Genomic DNA, 21,078 nt, shown 5'->3' with positions numbered 1-21,078 from the left:
GAACCAGGCTGAAATCTTACTCCAAAGTAATTCCTTAAATGGTATGAATCACAAAATCTAAGGCTAAGTATAACATTTTGTTGTATGCTGCCATTTCTGTTTAAGAAAGAGGGGGTGTAGCCCTGACTGGTTTGGCTCAGTGGATAGAGCGTCGGCCTGAGGACTGAAGGAAGAGGGGGTGGGTAGGTAGTTGGGTATACATAGACTTTTCACATGTATTTAAGATATAGTAGCAGTGTTTTCATTGTGTAGGAGAGAATGGAAGGAAGACATGGGGATAGGATGGAAAAGAGCCAGTCTTTATTTTACATTTTGTGCATTTGTTTTAACTATGTGCAAATATTTCTTTTAAAAATAAGATATATCCTGGCTAATGTGGCTCATTTGGTTGTGCATCTCCCCATGCATCAAAAGGTCTCTGGTTCAGTTTCCAGTCAGGGCATATGCCCGGGGTTTCTGGCTGGATCCCAGGTAGGGGGCATGCAGGAGGCAGTCTATCACTGTCTTGCTGTCACGTCAATGTTTCTCTCCTCTCTCATCCTCTCTCTTATTCTCCGTCTCAAAATTAATAAAAAATCTTTAAAACAGTAAAAATAATACACATGGTGTCCCAAAATATATATATACACACTTTAACAGCCAATAGCTTAATTTTGAAAATAAAATGTATTTAAGTAAACACTGTCTTTATAATTATTAAAAGTGTGTGTATACATTTTTGGGACACCTTGTATATTATTTCAAACATTCTCTGAGTTGGAGAATAGATACAACATAAATTTAAAAATAATAGTCACCAGAGGTGATTTGATTATGGGAAAAAGTTCATTTGAATTATACCTCCATTCTGAAATTTTACGTTAGCATGCTATATTTGTAATCTACAAATGATGTTAGGCAAAATTAAATATTATAAGCATCAAGAGAAAAAATAGACTCTTACTTTATGTAATGATTACAATTTATTTCCAGAGCACTTTGAAATTCACAGCCCTGTCCTAATTGTGATTAGTTGGGGTACAGCATAGGGAATATAGTCAATAATATTTTAGTAACTATGAATGGTGTGAAATGGGTCCTAGACTTATTGGGTGATCACTTCACAAGTTATATAAATTTCTAATCACTGTTGTGCACTTTCAACTGATATAATATTGTATATCAATTGTAATTTAAAAATAAAAATTAAATAAATAACATTAGTTGGTACATCTCAGATTTCATTTAAGGACCAACTTGACTGCATTTGATAGTATAGGGTTTTAAAAATATGTTTATTTTTATTGATTTCCGTGAGAAGAAGGGAGTGGGAGAGGGAGATAGAAACATCAATGATGAGAGAGAATCATTGATAGGATGCCTCCTGCATGCCCCCTACTGGGGATTGAGCTTGCATTCTGGTGTGTGCCCTAACATGGAATTGACCCTTGACCTCCTGGTTCATAGACTGATGCTCAACCGCTGAGCCATACCTGGTGGGCGACAATATGGGGTTTTAATGCCACCAGCACTGGAGAGCGTTTTTGTTTTTAAGTGGCTTAATTTAGCACTTGATTGAGTGCTCCCCAGTTCTCTGGGTTCACCATGGGAAGTGGGCCTTGCTCAGTGCCATGCTCATCTTCTCATGAGGATGGTTTCTACATGGATTTTTTGGGACCATCCTCAAGAGCACGATCAGCCTTGGCTCTTCTGGAACCATTAGAAACCTATTTTCTAAAAATGGATTCCTGAAAGTTTATTAGACTTCTGCCTATAAGGCAACAATACTTTATTTATTATTTTTATATTTAAATTTTTGATTAAAAGTATTGATTTGTTATACTACTTACGCATTCATTTGGTTGATTCTTTTTTGAAAAAAATATATTTTATTGATTTTTTACAGAGAGGAAGGGAGAGGGACAGAGAGTTAGAAACATCGATGAGAGAGAAACATCGATCAGCTGCCTCCTGCACACTCCCCACTGGGGATGTGCCCGCAACCAAGGTCCATGCCCTTGACTGGAATCAAACCTGGGACCCTTCAGTTCACAGGAGGACGCTGTATCCACTGAGCCAAACCGGTCAGGGCCATTGGTTGATTCTTGTATGTGCCCTAACTGGGGATCACACCCACAATTTTGGCATACTGATGTTGCTCTAACTACCCGAGCTACCTGGCCAGGGCCTAATAATACTTTATTTATTTAAAATATATATGTTCATCAGCCCGGGTTTTGGGCTCAATCCCCAGTATTGACAGTCATTTGGTTCAAACGTTTTGGAAATTAATTTGACAAAAATATTTCTGCTCTTTGTCCTGGTAATTTCTATTTTAGAAGTTTATCCTATTGGGAAACAATTCCAAATACAGAAATAAGTTTAGCTCTAGCCAGTTTGGCTCAGTGGATAGAGTGTCAGCTCATGGATTGAAGGGTCCAACATTTGATTCTGGTCAAGGGCATGTATCTCGGCTCAATCCCAGCCATAGTCAGGGCTCATGCATGAGCCAACCAGTCAATGTGTGTTTCTCACATTAATATTTCTCTCTCTCTGTCTCCCCACTCTCTTCCACTCTTCTAAAAATCAATGGAAAAATATCCTTGGGTGAGGATTAACAACAACAACAAAAGAAATAAGTTTAAATTATGTGCTATTTACAACTATCAAGAAACCAAAATGCTGATAAAGATGTAAAAAGTAAAACATAAAAATATTTAGATTCAATATTAAAGTCACATGATTACAAATGAAATACACTATCTAAAGAGAAGTGGACATAAATATAAAATTCAAATATTGAGGCCTCACACTCAGTTTTGTTTTTATTGGCAGATGTTGTTGTTTCTCAGACACGCGTGACTGGAGGGGTGGGACAGTCTGTCATGCTACCGTGTACCTACTCAACAGCTGGTGAAATCGCACCCATGTGCTGGGGCCGAGGGCCTTGCCCTTTTTCCAAATGCTCAAATACACTCGTATCGACTGATGGCTACCGTGTCACCTTTGAGAAGGACAAACGTTATAGGATGAATGGAATCATTCCCAGAGGGGATTTGTCTCTAACCATACAGAATGCAGCCCTGTCTGACACCGGCATCTATTGTTGCCGTATTGAGTTCAAAGAGTGGTTTAATGATTATAAAGAGAATATATTTTTGGAGGTAAAGCCAGGTGAGTTTGTCTTCCTGTGATCACTTCATGTGCATGAACTGAGATGTTTACTGTTTGGTGGTGATATTCTCTTCCTTTAAGAAAGAAAGAGGAGGTTCCTTAATCCTGTTTTTTAATAACTTTGGGGAAATAGAATTACTTGTGTAGAATGAAGTGTTAAAAGAATCTAGAGTCAAGAGCATAGACTAGAGGGCCTTCTCAGTCTGCAGTGCTTCAAAAATGCTGGTTAGTTCATGAAGTGGCATTCACGGCTCCATAGGGAGATGAGGTGAATATTTTTCTCAAACTAAAGTTATTCAATGTAAACAACTGTACCTTTTCTCTGAGATGATGTCCCTGAAAATTTATAAAATGACCTTTCTTAACATTTCAAACCTAAAATAGAGATTTTCAAATGTATAGACAATATTGTCAAGTAGATACATTATCAGCTTTGACATTTACTAACTCAATCTTGTTGCATGTGCATTGTGTAAACGTGTATAGTCCCACCCCCATACTTTTCCCTACCTTGTATTTCATGAAGCATAACTCATATTATATTGTGATATTGCTTGTTTAAAAAATGCATGCCAATAACTGTTTATTAGTTGCCTTTAAGATTTTCATGAAATCTAAAAACCTGGCTAATTCACATTTTTTCTCTCTTGAGATGGACATTATATATCCCAAGTTTCTGAGTTCTTCTTTAATCTCCTTCCAGGAAAATCTTATATTGACAGTAGAATACAATATTTGTGACTTTAATAAGCTGAATCTCTTTATCTTTTTTTATTATATTAAGAAACCTTTATTTGCAAACTCCCAATTTTTGGACTAGGTTATTTCCTTTGAAAAGGCAAGTAAGAGCCCTAGCTGGTTTGCAAAGCTCAGTGGATAGAACATCTGCATATGGACTGAAGGGTCCCGGGTTCTATTCTGGTTAAGGGCACATGCTCAAGTTGCAGGCTTGATCCCCAGGAGGAGGCATGCAGGAAGCAGCCAATCAATGATTCTCTCTCATCATTGATGTTTCTATTTCTCTCTCCTTCCCCCTTTCTCTTTGAAATCAATAAAAAAATATATAAAATTTTGTTAAAAAGGCAAATAATATAAGGACAGTTCAGATGGAGAGAAAGTCTGACTCTGTGGAAACTATATCTGAGAAGCAATTCAGAGAAGCCAAAGAAGCTGATGAGATAGAGCCATATAGACAGATGTGTGGAGGCAGCACATGGAGAAGAGATTATGATTATGAAATTTTGGGAGTTGTGAACTTATTTTGATCTGTCTGAATTTTTAAATATAACATGGAAAGGAACAAGTAGGAGACTTTACAGTGCCTACCAATTCTTTAATAGAAAGATATTTGAACCTCCAATAACCAAATCTTTGCTTAAGTTTTCTTTCATTATTCATAGGCTCAACTTATTTCTCACCTTCTGTTAGAGGTTTTCCTAACCTACATCTGTACTTATATCTTCCTAGCTTCTTTCTGGGAAAGACACTAGTATTTTCTACTGATGAGGACAAGTTCATTACTAGATGTGTTTTGGTTTCCTCTTATTGTTCCTTATGCTCCTTTGATCAGATTTTTTTTTTTTGGCATACTTTCTTTTTTCTCTATATTAGGTTTTTTAATGAAGGGAAAGGATTAGAGTATATACCCCTTAAAAGCTTCTGACTACAGCTTAGGTCAAGTTCATCCAACATAATAGCCAGGGCCAGATCACATTCAAAACAGGCCCACTGACTGTTTTATAGATAAGCTTTATTGGAACAGCTATACCCAATCCTTGTACTATCTGGAGTGTGGATGCTTTCACAATGACAGAGTTGAGCACTGAGACCATAGGGGCCCAAAAGCCTAACACATTTACTGTCTGGCCCTTTACAGGAAGTTTGCAGACCTTTGCTTAAGACTAATGCCTTGCATGTAATAGATACCAATATTTGTTGAAAAAAGTTTAGCCTGTTAAGGCACAGATGGGCTTAATTCCATATTAAACTAATTCTCTAAAAAGAAAGACATTCAAACGGTATCAAACCGATTGTCTACTCTAGGGGTTTCTTTTATAGTTGTTAGCGTTGAGTTTGAAGGAAACTTCTTGTAAAAAGAAAAGATGCTTGGTGAGCAGAATGTACACATTCTTGAATCAGGCCTTCAATGACCTGCATTTTTGCCAGGCACTGGGTTTGGGCTTAAGTCTACTGTCAGCACTCTCTGGGTAGCTCTGAGACCTTCCGTGAGTGGTTTTGAATCCAACACCCTATCTGACCCTGGCAAGAGACAAAGTTACTACCTGTGGTCTACTCCACCTTCCAGCCAATAGATAAAGTGTCTGTGTGATCTTATCTATGCTAGCGGGTGTGAGTTATTCCTCATTTAGGGTGCAGGTCTCTTTGGAGGGTATACTCAAGACTGAAATGAATACTATGTATTAATTAATATCTTTATAACTTTCTGAGCCCAGAAACTATTTTTTAATTTAGTCATTCACCATTGAGAGGACAAAGACAGGTTCAGGCTCTAGACATTTTCCCCACCTGCGAGATATATATTTTTTTAAATATATTTTATTGATTTTTTACAGAGAGGAAGGGAGAGAGATAGAGAGCTAGAAACATCGATGAGAGAGAAACATCGATCAGCTGCCTCCTGCACATCTCCTACTGTGGATGTGCCTGCAACCCAGGTACATGCCCTTGACTGGAATCGAACTTGGGACCCTTCAGTCCGCAGGGCAGCGCTCTATCCACTGAGCCAAACCGGTTTCAGCGTCACCTGCGAGATATTGATGTGTTCCAACACCACCTAAGGTCTTCAGCTCTGCTCCTACAACTCCAGGGACCACGAAGACCCTCAAGACAGGTAAAGCCATTTGTTTCTGAGGCCAGAGGCCTTCTAGGAAAAGGGTGGAAACCACCCAGGGCATGTGTTAAAACGTACAATTCAGCTTAAGGGTTCTTAGGTAGCTCCAAGCGAGGGTTTCATAGCGTCTGTGAACCCGTCTCATAGCCAGATTTTGTAACTATAAGTATTTTCAGAATAGGAAGATTCATTGGGTTTTCTTAAAAATTATTGTTGAAAGTATTACAGATATTCCCTTTTCCCCCTCATTGACCCCTTCTTGTTTGCACCCCCTCCCTTCCGTCCCCCCTCCCCCATGCCTTTACCACACTATTGTCTGTGTTTATGGGTTATGCTTCTATGTATACAAGTTCTTTGGTTGATTTCTTCTTCGCATCCACCCATACACCCCCACCTTCCCTCTGAGATTCGCCAGTCTGTTCCATGCTTTTAGGCTCATTGATTTTTCTAGTCAGATTCTAAAGGCATTCATTATTAGCCCAAACCCCCAGATCACTGATCTTTGATATCTAATGAGGATGGTGTGGATTTTGCCCAATGAGCACAGACTTAAGAGGAAAATACAGGAAATGACAGAGAAAAATGGTCAAGTTAATGGCATTCTGTTCTCCCAAGGAGTTCTGAATAGGGATCCTTTACTTACTTCACTCTGAAGTGAGACCCTCTACCTGAGAATAAGATTGTAGTGAAGTTAATATTCACTCTGTCTCCTATGTCAGGAACCATGCTAAGTACTTTGCAAATATTATATCACTGAATTCTTATGACAACCCTATGCGTTGTAGGTGTGATTCAGTCTTATTTTATAGGGTGCTGTCAAATAGATACAGCACCAGCTTTAACAATTGTCCTTTAAATCTTGTTGCATATTCATTGTGTAAGCATTGAAATAGACAAGTTCATTAGAAAACTGGTTAGTTTTTCTCCTATTTATTGTTCCTTATATTCCTTTAAAATGATTTTTTTGCATGTTTGCTCTCCCTTCCATATTATATTTAAAATTGGGGGAAGGAGCCTGGATTGTATCTTCCTAAAAGCCTCTCACTATACCTTAGACCAGGGTCAGCAAATAATAGTCTAGGACCAGATTAGATTCAAATTAGGCCCACCAACTGCTTTATAAATAAAGTTTTATTGAAACAGTCATATCCAATTATTATATTATTTTTTCTATATAAACCTTCACAATGATATAGTTGAGCAACTGCCTTTGAGATCATCCAGCCACCAGAGCTTAAACATTACTCTCTGGCTCTTACAAAAGTTTGCTGACCTCTGCTTTAGATTAATCCCTTCCATGCAATAGACAAAAATATTTGTTGAAAAAGTTTTTTTTCCCTCTTCAAGACAAAATTAGCTCAATTCCAAATTAAACTAGATTTCTCCAAGGAAGAGCTTTCAAGTCAATGACTCCTATACAATGGACTACTCTGTTATACTCAGTAGAGTTAGATTTAAAAAATCTTCTAGCCAGCCCAGTGTCACTCAGTGTTTGAGCATTGACCTATGAACCAGGAGGTCATGGTTCAATTCTGGTCAGGCCCCATGCCGAGGTTATGGGCTCAATCTCCAGTGTGGGGCTTGCAGGAGGCAGCTGATCAATAGTTCTCTTCCATCATTAATGTTTCTATCCCTTTCTTCCTCTCCCTTAGTTTTTGAAATCAATAAAAAATATATTTTTTTAAAATAAAGCTTATTGTAAAAGAAAAATAAGGTGCTTGGTGAAAAAAAGAGCCACATTCTTGAATCAGGCCTTCATTGATCTGCTTCTGAGCCATGCATTGTGTTTAGGCTTAGTACTAGCTTCAGCTCTCTCCCTGGGCAGTTGGAGACCTTCTGTAAGTGAGTTGTAATCCTACACAACCTCTGACTCTGCAGAGTGTCAAAGTTATTACCTGTGGTCTAGTGTTCCTTCATCCAAATGTATGTTGTACAAATCCTTCCTGTGATCCTGCATCTGCTAGTGGGGGTGTGTTAATCCTCCCCGCCACCCCCTCCACACACACACACACACACACACACACACACACACACACGAGAGGGTACCCTCAGGACTGACTGATTTAATGCTACTTATTTGGTACACATTTTGGGTCTGGGAGCTGCTGTTTAAGTAAGTCTTAGTCATTCACCACTCAGAAGACTAAGACAGATCCAGGCTCTAGGTATTTTCTGTACCTCGCAGATGTTTATGAAGATACATATATCTGATGTGCATGGATGATCTTTTCACAGTGCTTCAGCTTTAATTCTGGATAGCCCTTTTCACCTCTGAATGTCCTGGAGTGTATACATTTCAATGCATGTTTTCCTTTGGCCAGACAGTTTTCAGATTTTAATCGAGAAAGGATCACTCTGAGTTCAGGAAAGGTTGGTGCCCAATTTGCCTGGGGGCAGACAGACTCTCATTGGTTGAATTGATATAAAGGCCCAACACAAAGCTCTTGTTCCCTGCTGCTTGATTAATCCTTGCTTTCATGTTGATTTCTAGCTCCACCTAAGGTCACCAGTGTTCCAACACCACCTAAGGTCTCTATGCTCCTATAATTCCAGCACCAACACTGAACCTTAAGACAGGTAAAATGACGTGTTTCTGAGGCTAGATGAGTGGATGAAGACCACCAGAATATATGTTAAGGCAGAGTTGCCATCTATGCTAAAGTTTTTTCCCTGGGTTCCGTAGGGCCTCATGTGATCTGCAAAACTTTGTCCAATATTACATTCATCTAAGAGGTATCTTCAGAGTGAAGGGATCCATTTTTAAAAAATTGTATTCTCAAAGGGTTTCATCATAAGCCAAAGACCCCAGACCTGTGATATTGGATAACTACTGATGTGGATTTGGTCGAGTTGGCATTGGTTTATGAGAAAAATCTAGGTTATTCCAGAGAAGAAGAGAAATCTGAGTGGAATTCCTTTAGTCCTCTCTGAAATTGGACCCTTTATACTAGTATAATAAGCCCACCACTAGTTTTACCTGTAACATTTTATTGAAAGAACCATTTCTAATCATTGTACCATCAGGTAGGTCTATGTCTGCTTTCATAATGACAGAGTTGAACAAGAGCCACTCAGACTACAGCTGCCAAACCCTAACATTTTCATCTGGCCATTTACTGAAGATTTGCTGACCTGTGCTTTAGACTAATGCTCTTCATGTAACAGACACTGACAAATATTTGTTGATTTACGTTTCTTGCACTTCATGGCAAAAATTGGCTTGATTCCAAATTAAACTGTATCTCTCCAAAGAAAAGCTTTTAAACCAATGGCCTCCTGTTCAAAGGTTCTCTTTTTTTCTAGTTAGTAGAGCTAATATTCAAGGAAGCTTCTTGTGGGATACAAAGGTGTCTGGTGAGAAAAAAGTACACATTGTAGATCAGGGATTCATTAATGACCTTTTGTGCCAGGCACTGTGTTTGTGCTTAATTCCACTGCCATCTCTCTCTCTAGGTAGCTCTGAGACCTTCTGTAAATGCTTTGAAATCCTAAATCTGCTCTGTCATGGAAAGAGCCCAAGTTATTACTTTTTTCATCTCTTTGTTGGGAAGGAATCATTAGTGGTCTAATTCATCTTTCAACCAAACGTATGATGTATAAACGGTCTGTGTGATCTAGCATATACTTGTGGTGTGAGTTAATTTAGGGTGCAAGACTCCTGGGAGGGTATCCTCAGGATTGGCTGAAATGAATGCTATTTATTGAGTAAATATTCTGGGCTTGGAACTGCTGTTTAAATCTTAGTCATTTACTACAGAGAGGACAAGGACATGCCCTGGCCCTAGACGTTTTCCCCATGTCACTAATGTGTATAAAGATATATAGCCCTAGTCCGTTTGGCTCGGTGGATAGATAATCGGCCTTTGGATAGTAGGGTCCCAGGTTTGATTCCAGTCAAGGGCACATCCCTGGGTTGCAGGTTTGATCTCCAACCCTATCAGGGCAAGTGTGGAAGACAATTGATCAATGTCTCTCTCTCTTTCTGTCTCTCCCGCTCCCACTCTCTGTAAAAATCTATGGAAAAATGTCCTCAGGTAAGGGTTAAATATATATATTTAATATGCATGGCTGGTGTTTTCAAAATGCTTCAGTGAATAAGCCAGTAACCTTTATCAACCCTGGAATATATACTTCTCAATGCAGCTGTTTCCTTTTTACAGGCTGGTCCTTAACCCCACCCCTGTCAGATTCTAGTAGATTAAGGACAAGAGATCTGAGTTTAGGGGAGAATAGTGCCAAATTCTGCCTAATTTGGATATGTTGTTATGCAGGCCCAGCAACAAAACCCTCATTCTCTGCTTCTTGACTAATCCTTGCTTCATGTTAATTTCTAGCCACACCTAATGTCACCATGATCCCAACATCATCTATCAGTATGGTTTCCACCTCTGCTACTACAACGCCAGCACCCACGCAGAAATTCAAGATAGGTAAATTGATGTGTTTTTGAAGTCATTAACCAATTAGAGAACAAAGACAGGTCCAGGTTCTAGACACTTTTTCTCACCTTTCTGATGTTTATGAAGATGCATAAATCTGATATGCATGGTTGGTCCTCTCAAAGTGCTTCAGTGCTAATCCCAAGTATCCATTTTCACTTTTGAACTTCCTCTACTTTTCAATATAGCTGTTTTTGTTTGTGTGTGTTTTATGTGGGTTTGTCCTTATGTCCTCTGATGTCAGATTCTAATAGAACCAGGACTGGAGTTCTGAGTTTAGGGGAGGCTAGTGCCCATTTCTGCCAGGCACAGTCTCTCATTGGTTGTGTGTGTGTGTGTGTGTGTGTGTGTGTGTGTGTACAGGCCCAGCAGAATGCTTTTGTTTGATGCTACGTGGTTAATCCTTGATTTCTTGTTGATTTCTAACTCCACCCAAGGTCACCAGGATCCCAGCATCACCTAAGGTCTCTATCTGTGCTCCTACAACTCCAACATCAACATCAAAACTTAAGACAGGTAAACTGATGTGGTTCTGAGGCCAGAGGCCTTCTAATGACAGGATGTTGACCACCAGGGCATTGTGTTAAGGCAGAATTACAATTAGAGTATAAATTCTTTCCTGAATTCCAAATATGGACTTCACAGGATATATAAATCCTCATCTCTTATTATATGCAGGTTTTGTGATTACGATTATTTTTCTGAGGTGGGCCATTTTTTTAGAGATCAAATTCTTAAAGTTATTTATTATTAAGCAATCAACCACAGAAATCTTTGATATCTAATGAGGATTGTATGGATTTGGACCAATTGAGCATAAGTTTGTGAGAAAAATATAAGGAATACCAAAGAAGAATGAGACTGATCTCACACAGAGCTCTGAATCGAGATCCTTTAGTCCTCATGAAATTGGACCCTCCACTCAAGGATAAGATTTGAGTGAAGTTAACACCTATTCAGTCCTCTTTATGCCAGGAACTATTATACGTTTTTCACAAATATATCACTTACTTCTTATGACAATTCTATGCGGCATAGGTGTGATTCAATTCTATTTATGATTGTGGCTACTGACAAGTAGATGCATTACCAGCTTTAACAATTATCAACTCTTTGATGACTAGTGCCTTGAGGCCTGGCCACTAGAATAATAGGTCATCATAAATTAAAATTTCACTTTCTTCACTCAGAGAAAATTGGGATAATGGGGTTATCTGTTTATTCTCTTAATTTTGGGGAATCAAACACTGGAAAGAATTCATATCCTAGATTGTAATTCTGCCTTAACACAATGCCCTGGGTGGTCTAAGTCCTCTGGCCTCAGAACCACTTCAGTTTTCCTGTCTTAAATTTTGGTGTTGATGCTGGAGTTGTGGGAGCAGAGGTAGAGACCCTGGGTGAAAAAAGCAATAATTACCAACTCAATCTCATCGTGTATACATCGTGTAAGCCTATATAATTCCACTCACATACTTTGGCCTACCTTGGATTTTTTGGAAGCATAGCTCACACCATATTACAATAATGCTTATTTAAACATAAAAGTGACCTTATTGCAATAAAGAAATTTGCATCCTAATAACTATTCACCAGTTGCTTTAAGAATTTTATGAAGTTCACCCTAGCAGGTTTGGTTCAGTGGATAGAGCATAGGCCTTTGGACTGTAGCTTCTGGGGTTCCATGCTGGTCAAGGGCACGTAGCTTGGTTGCAAGCTTTTCCTCAGGCCTGGAGCCCTAATAGGGGTGCGTGCAGGAGGCAACCAATCGATGTGTTTCTCTCACATCAATGTTTCTCTCTGTCTTTCCCTCTCTCTTCCACTCTCTAAAAATCAAGGGAATAATATCCTCAGTGAGAATTAACAACAACAACAAAAGAATTTTATGAAGTTCAAAAATCTGGGAGGTTTGCAATTCTTCAGTCTTGATGTGGATATCCTAAACCTTATTATTCAATGATAGAAGTATGTATTTGAGGATTTCCTAGTTTCTAGTGCTCCTTCCCAATGAATCTTTGTCCACTAAAGGTTTATATTGACAGTAGAATACAATGGCTGTGGCCTCAATAAGCTATGTCTTTCTCTCTCTCTCTCTTTAATTAAGAGACACTTTATTTTGTAAATTCATTTTTGGACTAGGCTTATTTTCTTAAGGGAAGTAAGATAAGGTCAATTCAGATGGAGAAAACAGCTGACTCTGTGGAAACTATATCTAGGAGGCAATTCAGGGAAGCCAAAGAAGCTGATGAGATAGAGCTGTATAGACAGATGTGGGAAGCAGCACATGGAGAAGAGATTATGATTATGAAATTTTGGGAGTTGTGAAATTATTTTAATCAGTCTGAATTTTTAAATATAACATGGAAAAGAACAAGAATTGGGAGACTTTTACAGTGTCTCCCAATTCTTTAACAGACATATCTGAGCCTCCAATAATCAAAGCTTTGCTTAAGTTTTCTTTCATTTTTCATAGGCTCAGCTTACTCCCCACCTTTCTGTTAGAGCTTTTCCTTATCCAGAATCTACACTTATATCTTCCTAGCTTCTTCCTGGGGAAGATATTTTCTACTGCTGGAGACAAGTTCATTACTAGACCTGTCTTGGTTTCCTCTTCTTTATTGTTCCTTGTGCTCCTTTGATCAGAATTTTTGCATGCTTGCTTTTTTCTCTATATTAGGTTTTAAACTGGATGGAAAGGATTAGACCATATAGTTCTTTTAAAAAATATATTTTTATTGAGTTAGAGAAAGGGGGGGAAGAGAGCGAGAGAGAGAGAGAGAGAGACACAGCAATTGGTTGCCTCCTATGCCCCCTCAACTGGAGACTGAACTTGAAACCTGGGCATGTGCCCTGATCAGGAATCAAACTGGTGACCTTTTGGTGCATGGGACAGCGCACAAACTACTGGACAACACTGGCCAGAGTTAGACTGTATACTTCTTAAAAGCCTCTGACTATAACTTAGATCAGGGTCAGCCAACATTATAGCTCAGAGCCAGATCATATTCAAAACAGGCCCACCAATTGTTTTATAAATAAGTTTAATTGGAACAGCTAAACCCAGTCCTTACTATCTGGTCCGTGGCTGTTTTCGCACTGACAGAGTTGAGCGGCTGACACTGAGACCATAGGGTCCCAAAGCCTAACACACTTACTGTCTGGCCCTTTACAGAAAGTGTGCTGACTTCTGCTTAAGACTAATGCCTTGATGTGATAAAAACTCGGAGAAAGCTTTGAGACCTTCTGTAGGTGGTTTTGAATTCAACACCCTCTCTGACCCTGGAAAGAGATAAAGTTATTTTCTGTAGTCTAGTCCAGTGGTCGGCAAACTCATTAGTCAACAGAGCCAAATATCAACAGCACAACGATTGAAATTTCTTTTGAGAGCCAAATTTTTTAAACTTAAACTATATAGGTAGGTACATTGTTATTAACTTAATTAGGGTACTCCTAAGGCTTAGGAGGAGCCACACTCAAGGGACCAAAGAGCCGCATGCGGCTCCCGAGCCGCAGTTTGCCGACCATGGGTCTAGTCCAACTTCTAGCCAAATGTATAAATCATCTGTGCGATCTAATATATGCTAATGAGTGTGAGTTAATCCTCATTTAGGGTGTAAGTCCCTTGGGAGCATACCCTTAGGACTGACTAATCTGAGTGCTATTTATTTGGTGAACATTCTGGGCCTGGGAACTACTGCTGAAGTCTTAGTCATTCACTACTGAGTAGACTACTGCAGGTCCAGGCTCCAGACATGTTTCCATCCTCACAGATGTGCATGAAGATACATATACCTTATATGCATGGCTGGATTTTTCAAAGTGCTTCGGTATAAATCCCAGATATTCTTTTTCAACTCTGAACTTCCCAAAATATTTTTCTTTCAATACAGCTGTTTCTTTTCTTGTGAGCTTTTTCTTCAAGCCCTTCTCTGTCAGATTCTAGTGGACTAAGGACAAGAACTCTGAGCTCAGGGGAGGTTAGTGCCTGCCTGATTTAGCCTGGGGACAGTCTCATTGGTTGTGTGTGTACAGGACCAGCACAAAGCTCTTATTTCCTGCTGCTTGATTAATCCTTGCTTTCATGTTGATGTCCAGTTCCACCAAAAGTCACCAGTGTTCAAACATCACCTAGGGTCCTTACCTCTGCTCCTACAACTCTAGCACCCACAGGACAGGTAACTTAGGATAGGTAAACAGATGTGTTTCTTAGGGCAGAGGCCTTCTAATGAGAAGATGTGGATTACCCAAGGCATTGTGTTAAAACAGAAGTACAAGTCAGCATAAGAGGTCATGGGTGGCTTCCAGAAGAGAGCTTTACAGTGTCTCTCTGAACCCCCATCCTATATTACATGCACCCTTTGTATAAATAAGTGCTTTCAGAATGAGGAAACCCATTAGTTTTCCAGTCAGATTCCCAAAGGGATACATTATTAGCCAAAATACCACGGACCGCCGATCTTTGGCATGTAATGAAGGTGGTATTCAAGATTATGATGAAAATACAGGGTTATGCCAAAGAAGAAGGGTCAAGTTAATAAGATTCTGTCCTCACAGCACTTCTGAGTGGAGATCCTTTAGTCCATCTGAAGTCAGATTTCAGTGAATTTAATATTCACTCTGTTTCTATGTTAGGAACCATGGTCAGTCCTATGCCAGCATTACATCACTTCATTTTTTGACAGCCCTATGTACTATAGGTGTGATTCAATCCTATTTTATATTTTTGGGTACTGATGAGTAGATATATCACCAGTTTTAACAATTATTCATTCAGTCTTGTTGCATTTACATTGTGTAAGCCTATGTAGTTCCATACCTACCCTTTGCCCTACCCTCAATTTTTGAAGTTTATCTCTCACCATATCATAACATTGCTTGTTTAAAAATTAAAATGACCTTATGGCAATATGAATATATTGGCATCTCAATAACTTTTCATCAATTGGTTTTAGGAGTTTCATGAAGTCCAAATATCTGAGAAGTTTACATTTCTTCCATCTTGAGTGGGGCATACTAATAGCCTTATCATTTGATGAGAAAAGTATGTTCTTGGGGATTTCCTGGTTTTTGCTCTTAATAAATATTCATCCACCAAAGTCTGTGGAACACAATACCTGTGATCTTAATAACCTATGTCTCTACTTTTGTTTTTTCCTTAAGAGAAATTTTATTTTGTAATCTCTCAAGTTATCAACTTGGCTTGTTTGTCTTATGAAGGCAAGTAAGATAAGGCTAATTTAGTTGGAGAAAACATCTGACTCTGAGGAAACTAGATCTGGGAGGCAATTTAAGGAAGCCCAAGATGCTGGTGAGATACTGAGTTATAGACAAATGTGAAGAAACAGCAAGTGAAGAAGAAACTGTGATTAAAACATTGTTGGAGCTGTGAAACTACTTTGATCTAGATAAATTTTTAAAAAATAACATGGAAAGGAAATAATAGGAGACTTCAATAGTACCTACCAATTTCTCTAATAAGTGGGTAATTACAAGGCAATTGCTGAATCCAGTGCAAAGTAGGTTCATAACTGAGCCAAAGTGATTCTCAGCTTCCAATAGCCAATTCTATGCTAAAGTTTCCTTGCAGTTTTTACAGGCTGGATTACTCTTCAATCTTCTGTTAAGGCTTCTCCTTGCCAGCATCTACTCTTATCTTCAGTGCAGCATATTTATCGCTGAAGAAGATAAGTTGCTTAGACAATTTGACTAGGTTTCCTCTTCTTTATTGTTCCTGATGATCCTTTGATCAGATTTTTTGTATGCCAATGACCACACCCCCTTATATCAGGGTCAGCAAACTATAGCCCAGAGCCAGAACATATTGAAAAAAATCTCACTAACTGTTTTATGAATAAAGTTTTATTGGAAAAGTCATACCCATTCATTATTCTATCTTGTCTACGATTACATTCATATTAGCAGAGTTGAACAATGCCACTGAGACCACAGGGCCACCAGAACCTAAACATGTACTATCTGGCTGACACTCACAAATACTTGTTGAAAAACAGTTTTTTCTTCTTCAAGGTAAAAACTGGCCCAGTTCCAAATTAAATTGGACCTCCCAAAAGAAGAGCTTTCAAATCTATGGTTTCTTATGCAAAGTTTTCCTTTCTAGTTAGAATTGCGATTTGAGGAAACTTCTTGCAGGATAGAAGGTGCCTGGTGAGAAATAAAGCACACATTGTAGATCAGGCCTTTATTGATTGGCTTTTGTGACAGACACTGTGTTTGGACTTAATTCTGGTTTCAGCTCTCTCTCTGGATAGCTCTAAGACCTTTCAAAAGTGGTTTGAACACCTATACGCCTCTACCCTGGAAAGAGCCAAAGTCATTAGCTGTTGTTATCTCTGAAGTGGGAAGAAGCATTAAATGGTCAAGTCCTACTTCTAGACCAGTGGTTCTCAACCTTCCTAATGCCACAACCCTTTAATACAGTTCCTCATGTTGTGGTGACCCCCAACCATAAAATTATTTTCGTTGCTACTTCATAACTGTAATTTTGCTACTGTTATGAATCATAATGTAAATATCTGATATGCAGGATGTATTTTCATTGTTACAAATTGAACACAAAAACAATATGTAATTATATATGTGTTTTCCGATGGTCTTAGGCAACCCCTGTGAAAGGGTCATTCGGCCCCTAAAGGGTCGCGACCCACAGGTTGAGAACCACTGTTCTAGACAAATGTATGATGTATAAATCCTCTGTGTTATCTTGCATGTGTTATGGTTGTGTGTTAATCCTCGGTTAGGGTGCCGGACTCCTGGGAGGGTATCCTCAGGACTGACTGAAATGAATGCTATTTATTGGGTAAACATTCTGGGCCTGGAACTACTGTTTAAATCTTAGTCATTCACCACAGAGAGGACAAAGTCAGGTCCTGACCCTGGACACTTTCCTCACCTCACCGATGTGTAGAAGGACATGTAAATCTGATACGCATGGCTGGTGTCTTCAAAGTGCTTCAGTGCATAATCCGAGTAATCTTTTTCACATCTGAAGCTCCTGAAACCTATACTTTTCAATGCAGCTGTTTGTTTTTTGAAGGCTGGTCCTCAATCCCAGCCCGGTCAGATTCTAGTAGACTAAGGACAACGACTCTGAGCTCAGGGGAGATTAGTGCCCAGTTCTGCAGGGGACAGTCTCTCATTGGATGTGTGTGTGTGCGGGCCCAGCACAAAGCTCTCATTCTCTGCTGCTTGATTAATGCTTGCTTTCATGGTGATTTCTAGGTCCAACTAATGTCACCATGGGCCCAACATCACCTATGGTCTCCATGTCTACTCCTACAAAGCCAGCAGGAGGGCAGCAGAAATTCAAGACAGGTAAACTGATATATTTTCCAGCCCTTGGCCTTCGTTTTTAATTTAATTTAAATTTTTAATATTTTTATTGATTTTAGAGAGGAAGAGAGAGGGAGAGAGATAGAGAAACATCAGTGATGAAAGACAATCATTGATTGGCTTCCTCCTGCACACCTCCTACCGGGGACAGAGCCCAAAACCTGGGCATGTGCCCTTGGCCAGAATTCAACCTGGGACCCTTCAGTCTGCAGGCCAACACTTTACCCACTGAGCCAAACTGGCTAGAGCCAGCCCTTGGCCTTCTAATGAGAGGATGTAGAGTGCCAAGGGCATGTGTTAAGGCAGACTTACAATCTAAGGTATGAATTCCTTCTTGGTTTCTAAAGGTGGGCCTCAGTGTCTTTGAATCTGTGTTCCATATACATGCACTTTTTTTTTTAACTGTAAGTACTTTTAGAGTGAGAGGACCAATTTTTTAAACAAATCATATTCTCAAAAGGAATTTTTTATTTCCAAAAGCCGCAGATCACTAATCTTGGACATCTAATGCAGATGGTGAGGATTTGGCCTAGTGGAGCACAGGTTTATGAGGAAAGTCTAGGGCAGGGGTGGGCAAACTTTTTGACTCAAGGGCCACAATGGGTTCTTAAACTGGACCGGAGGGCCGGAACAAAAGCATGGATGGAGTGTTTGTGTGAACTAATATAAATTCAAAGTAAACATCATTACATAAAAGGGTACGGTCTTTTTTTTTTTTTTTTTTAGTTTTATTCATTTCAAATGGGCCGGATCGGGCCCGCGGGCCGTAGTTTGCCCACGGCTGGTCTAGGGAATGCCAAGAAGTGGGTTAGGCTAATGAGAGTCTTCTGTACTCATGTTCTAGACATTTTCCCCACCTCACACATGTTCATGAAGATACACACATCTGATATGCATGGCTGGCCTTCACAAAATGCTTCAGTGTAAATTACAGGTTTCCTTTTCACCTGTGAAACCCCTGGGAAATACACTTTCCCATACAGCTGATTTCTTTTTTCCAGTGTGACTTCAAGCCCTCCCCTGTCAGAGTCTATTTGAGCAAGGACAGGAACTCTGAGCTCAGGGGATATTAGTGCCCAGGTCTACAGGGGAACCCAGTGCCTCACTGGCTTTGTTGATGTTCATGCCCAGCACAAAGCTTTTGCTTTTTTTGCTGCTGGATTTATTCTCATTGTCATGTGGATTTCTAACTCCACCTGAGCTCACCAGGGTCCCAAGATCACCTGGGGTCTCCACCTCTGCTATAGCACCAGTTCACCTGCAGAACATCCTGAGAAAGGAAGTGATGTGTTTTTGAGTCCAGAGGCCTTGCAATAGAGGAGATACACCACCCAGGGTATTATCATGAGGTGGACGTATAATCTAGAATTAATGTTCTTCCCTGGGTTAGAAATGTGAGCTTCACATTCCAGATTACTTGTTTCCTTTGTATCTATAAATATGTTTCAAGTAAATAAACCCATAGATTTAAAAATCAGATTCTCCAGGGGATTATTAGCCCCCAAATCCCCAGACCATTTATCTTTTTTAAATTTTTATTTTCACCCAAGGATATTTTTCCATTGATTTTTAGAAAGAGTGAGAGAGGGAAAGTAGAACAGAGAGAAAGATAGAAGTGAGGAGAAACATCAATGTAAGAAAAACACATAGATTATTTGCCTCCTCCACCCGTCCTGACCAGAGCCTGGGCTGGGGCGGAGCCTGCAACCAAGATACAAAGCCCTTGAGTGGAATCAAACCCTAGACCTGTTAGTCTGCAGGCTGACTCTTTACACTCAGACCATTTCATTTATTTTTGACATCTAATGAGAATGGTGTGGATTTGGTTCAGTTGAGCACAGGTTTATCAGAAAAATATAAAAAAATGTCTGCTTAATGAGATCTGTTCTCACTGGGAGCTGAAGGAGAGATCCTTTATCCACTCTGAGGTTGGAGCCTATGTGGCAGGTAAGGCTTCATCAAGATGACCCTGTGTGACAGAATTCATGCAAAGTTCCATTTTACAAATTTTAATTTATTTATTATTTTAAATTACAGTAGAGATACAGCATTATATTAGTTTTAGGTGTATATCCCCATGATTAGACATTTATATAAGTTTCGCAGTGATCACCCTGGTAAATCTAGTATCCGTGTGACACCATATATAGTTATTACAGTATTACTGACTATATTGCCTGTGCTGTAGTTTACATCCCCGTGACTATTCTTGTAACTACTAATTTGTACTTCAAATTCCCTTGACCTTTTTCACCCATCCCCTAACCCAGTGGTCAGCAAATTGCAGCTCGCGAGCCACATGAGGCTCTTCGGCCCCTTGAGTGTGGCTCTTCCACAAAATACCATGTGCAGGTGCGCATGTACAGTGCAATTGAAACTTCGTGGCCCATGCACAGAAGTAGGTATTTTGTGGAAGAGGCACACTCAAGGGGCCAGAGAGCCGCCTGTGGCTCGCGAGCCGCAGTTTGCAAACCACTGCCATCTGCTAAGTTCTTTACAATTATTATATTACTTAATTCTTATGACAGCCCTATGCATTGTAGGTGTGATTCAGTTCTACTTTATAGTTGTGGGCACAGAGTCCAAGTTCATTGTTGAAAGACATATGAGTAGAAAGTGGTTGAGTCAGGATTCAGGCTCCATTAATTTGAATTTGTGGCTGTGCTTATAACTAGTGGATGGTGTTTCTACCATGAGGACTGAAGTTATATTAGGATGAATTTGTCCTGCTCTGACACCCCCATTGAAAATGCCCTTTATATAATTACCCTGTCTTTTTATGTCAGTCAGTGACAGTTTTGCTTCTAGCTTTCTTTACTTTAGTATGTAGCATAAAATTTTAAAAAATGCTGTTTATACTTATGACAAAGTATATATCTGATTTAAGAATTTCAGAGATTTAGAATGCATGGCTTCTCTTTTCAATTCAGGCTACATGCTTCAAGTTTCTGAGTTTAGATGCAATACAAATGGAGAATAATTTGCTGTATGGGTGGGGAAATAGCTTGGCCTCCTGAGGACAAGTTCAGGTTCCAATCTTCTATTTTTAAGATTAAAAAGATAACACTTAGTGAAGATTCTCAAAGCCTTTCACACTCCTTGACTCCTTGAGGTGATCTGGATTCTGAAGAGTAACAGAAATGTCTCAACCTCTTAACCAGAGAAATCTGATGGAACATTGATTTCCCTTAACTCCCATTGAGCCTTGTGTGTATTTATCTGGTAACCAGGAGGGCTCTGAAGCATTTGGGCGATGAGCTGAGTTTGGAGGAGAGGGCTTTAGGTTAG

The 21,078-nt window shown here is 39.5% G+C and overlaps 1 protein-coding gene across 1 annotated transcript in view; it reads left to right on the top strand.

Annotated features, from left to right (window-relative positions):
* Positions 1 to 21,078, top strand: part of LOC102753782 (hepatitis A virus cellular receptor 1-like) — a 70,860-nt gene that overhangs the window by 36,520 nt on the left and 13,262 nt on the right. Inside the window, 5 exon segments of the mRNA XM_015565643.1 lie at positions 2,815 to 3,153; positions 5,912 to 6,004; positions 8,496 to 8,534; positions 8,537 to 8,581; positions 10,339 to 10,434. Of these exon segments, the coding sequence (XP_015421129.1) occupies positions 2,815 to 3,153; positions 5,912 to 6,004; positions 8,496 to 8,534; positions 8,537 to 8,581; positions 10,339 to 10,434 (612 nt within the window).

The sequence above is a fragment of the Myotis davidii genome, unplaced genomic scaffold, assembly GCF_000327345.1.
Source record: "Myotis davidii unplaced genomic scaffold, ASM32734v1 scaffold18, whole genome shotgun sequence".
NCBI classification, from domain to species: domain Eukaryota; kingdom Metazoa; phylum Chordata; class Mammalia; order Chiroptera; family Vespertilionidae; genus Myotis; species Myotis davidii.
This window is presented reverse-complemented; position numbering and strand designations above follow the sequence as displayed.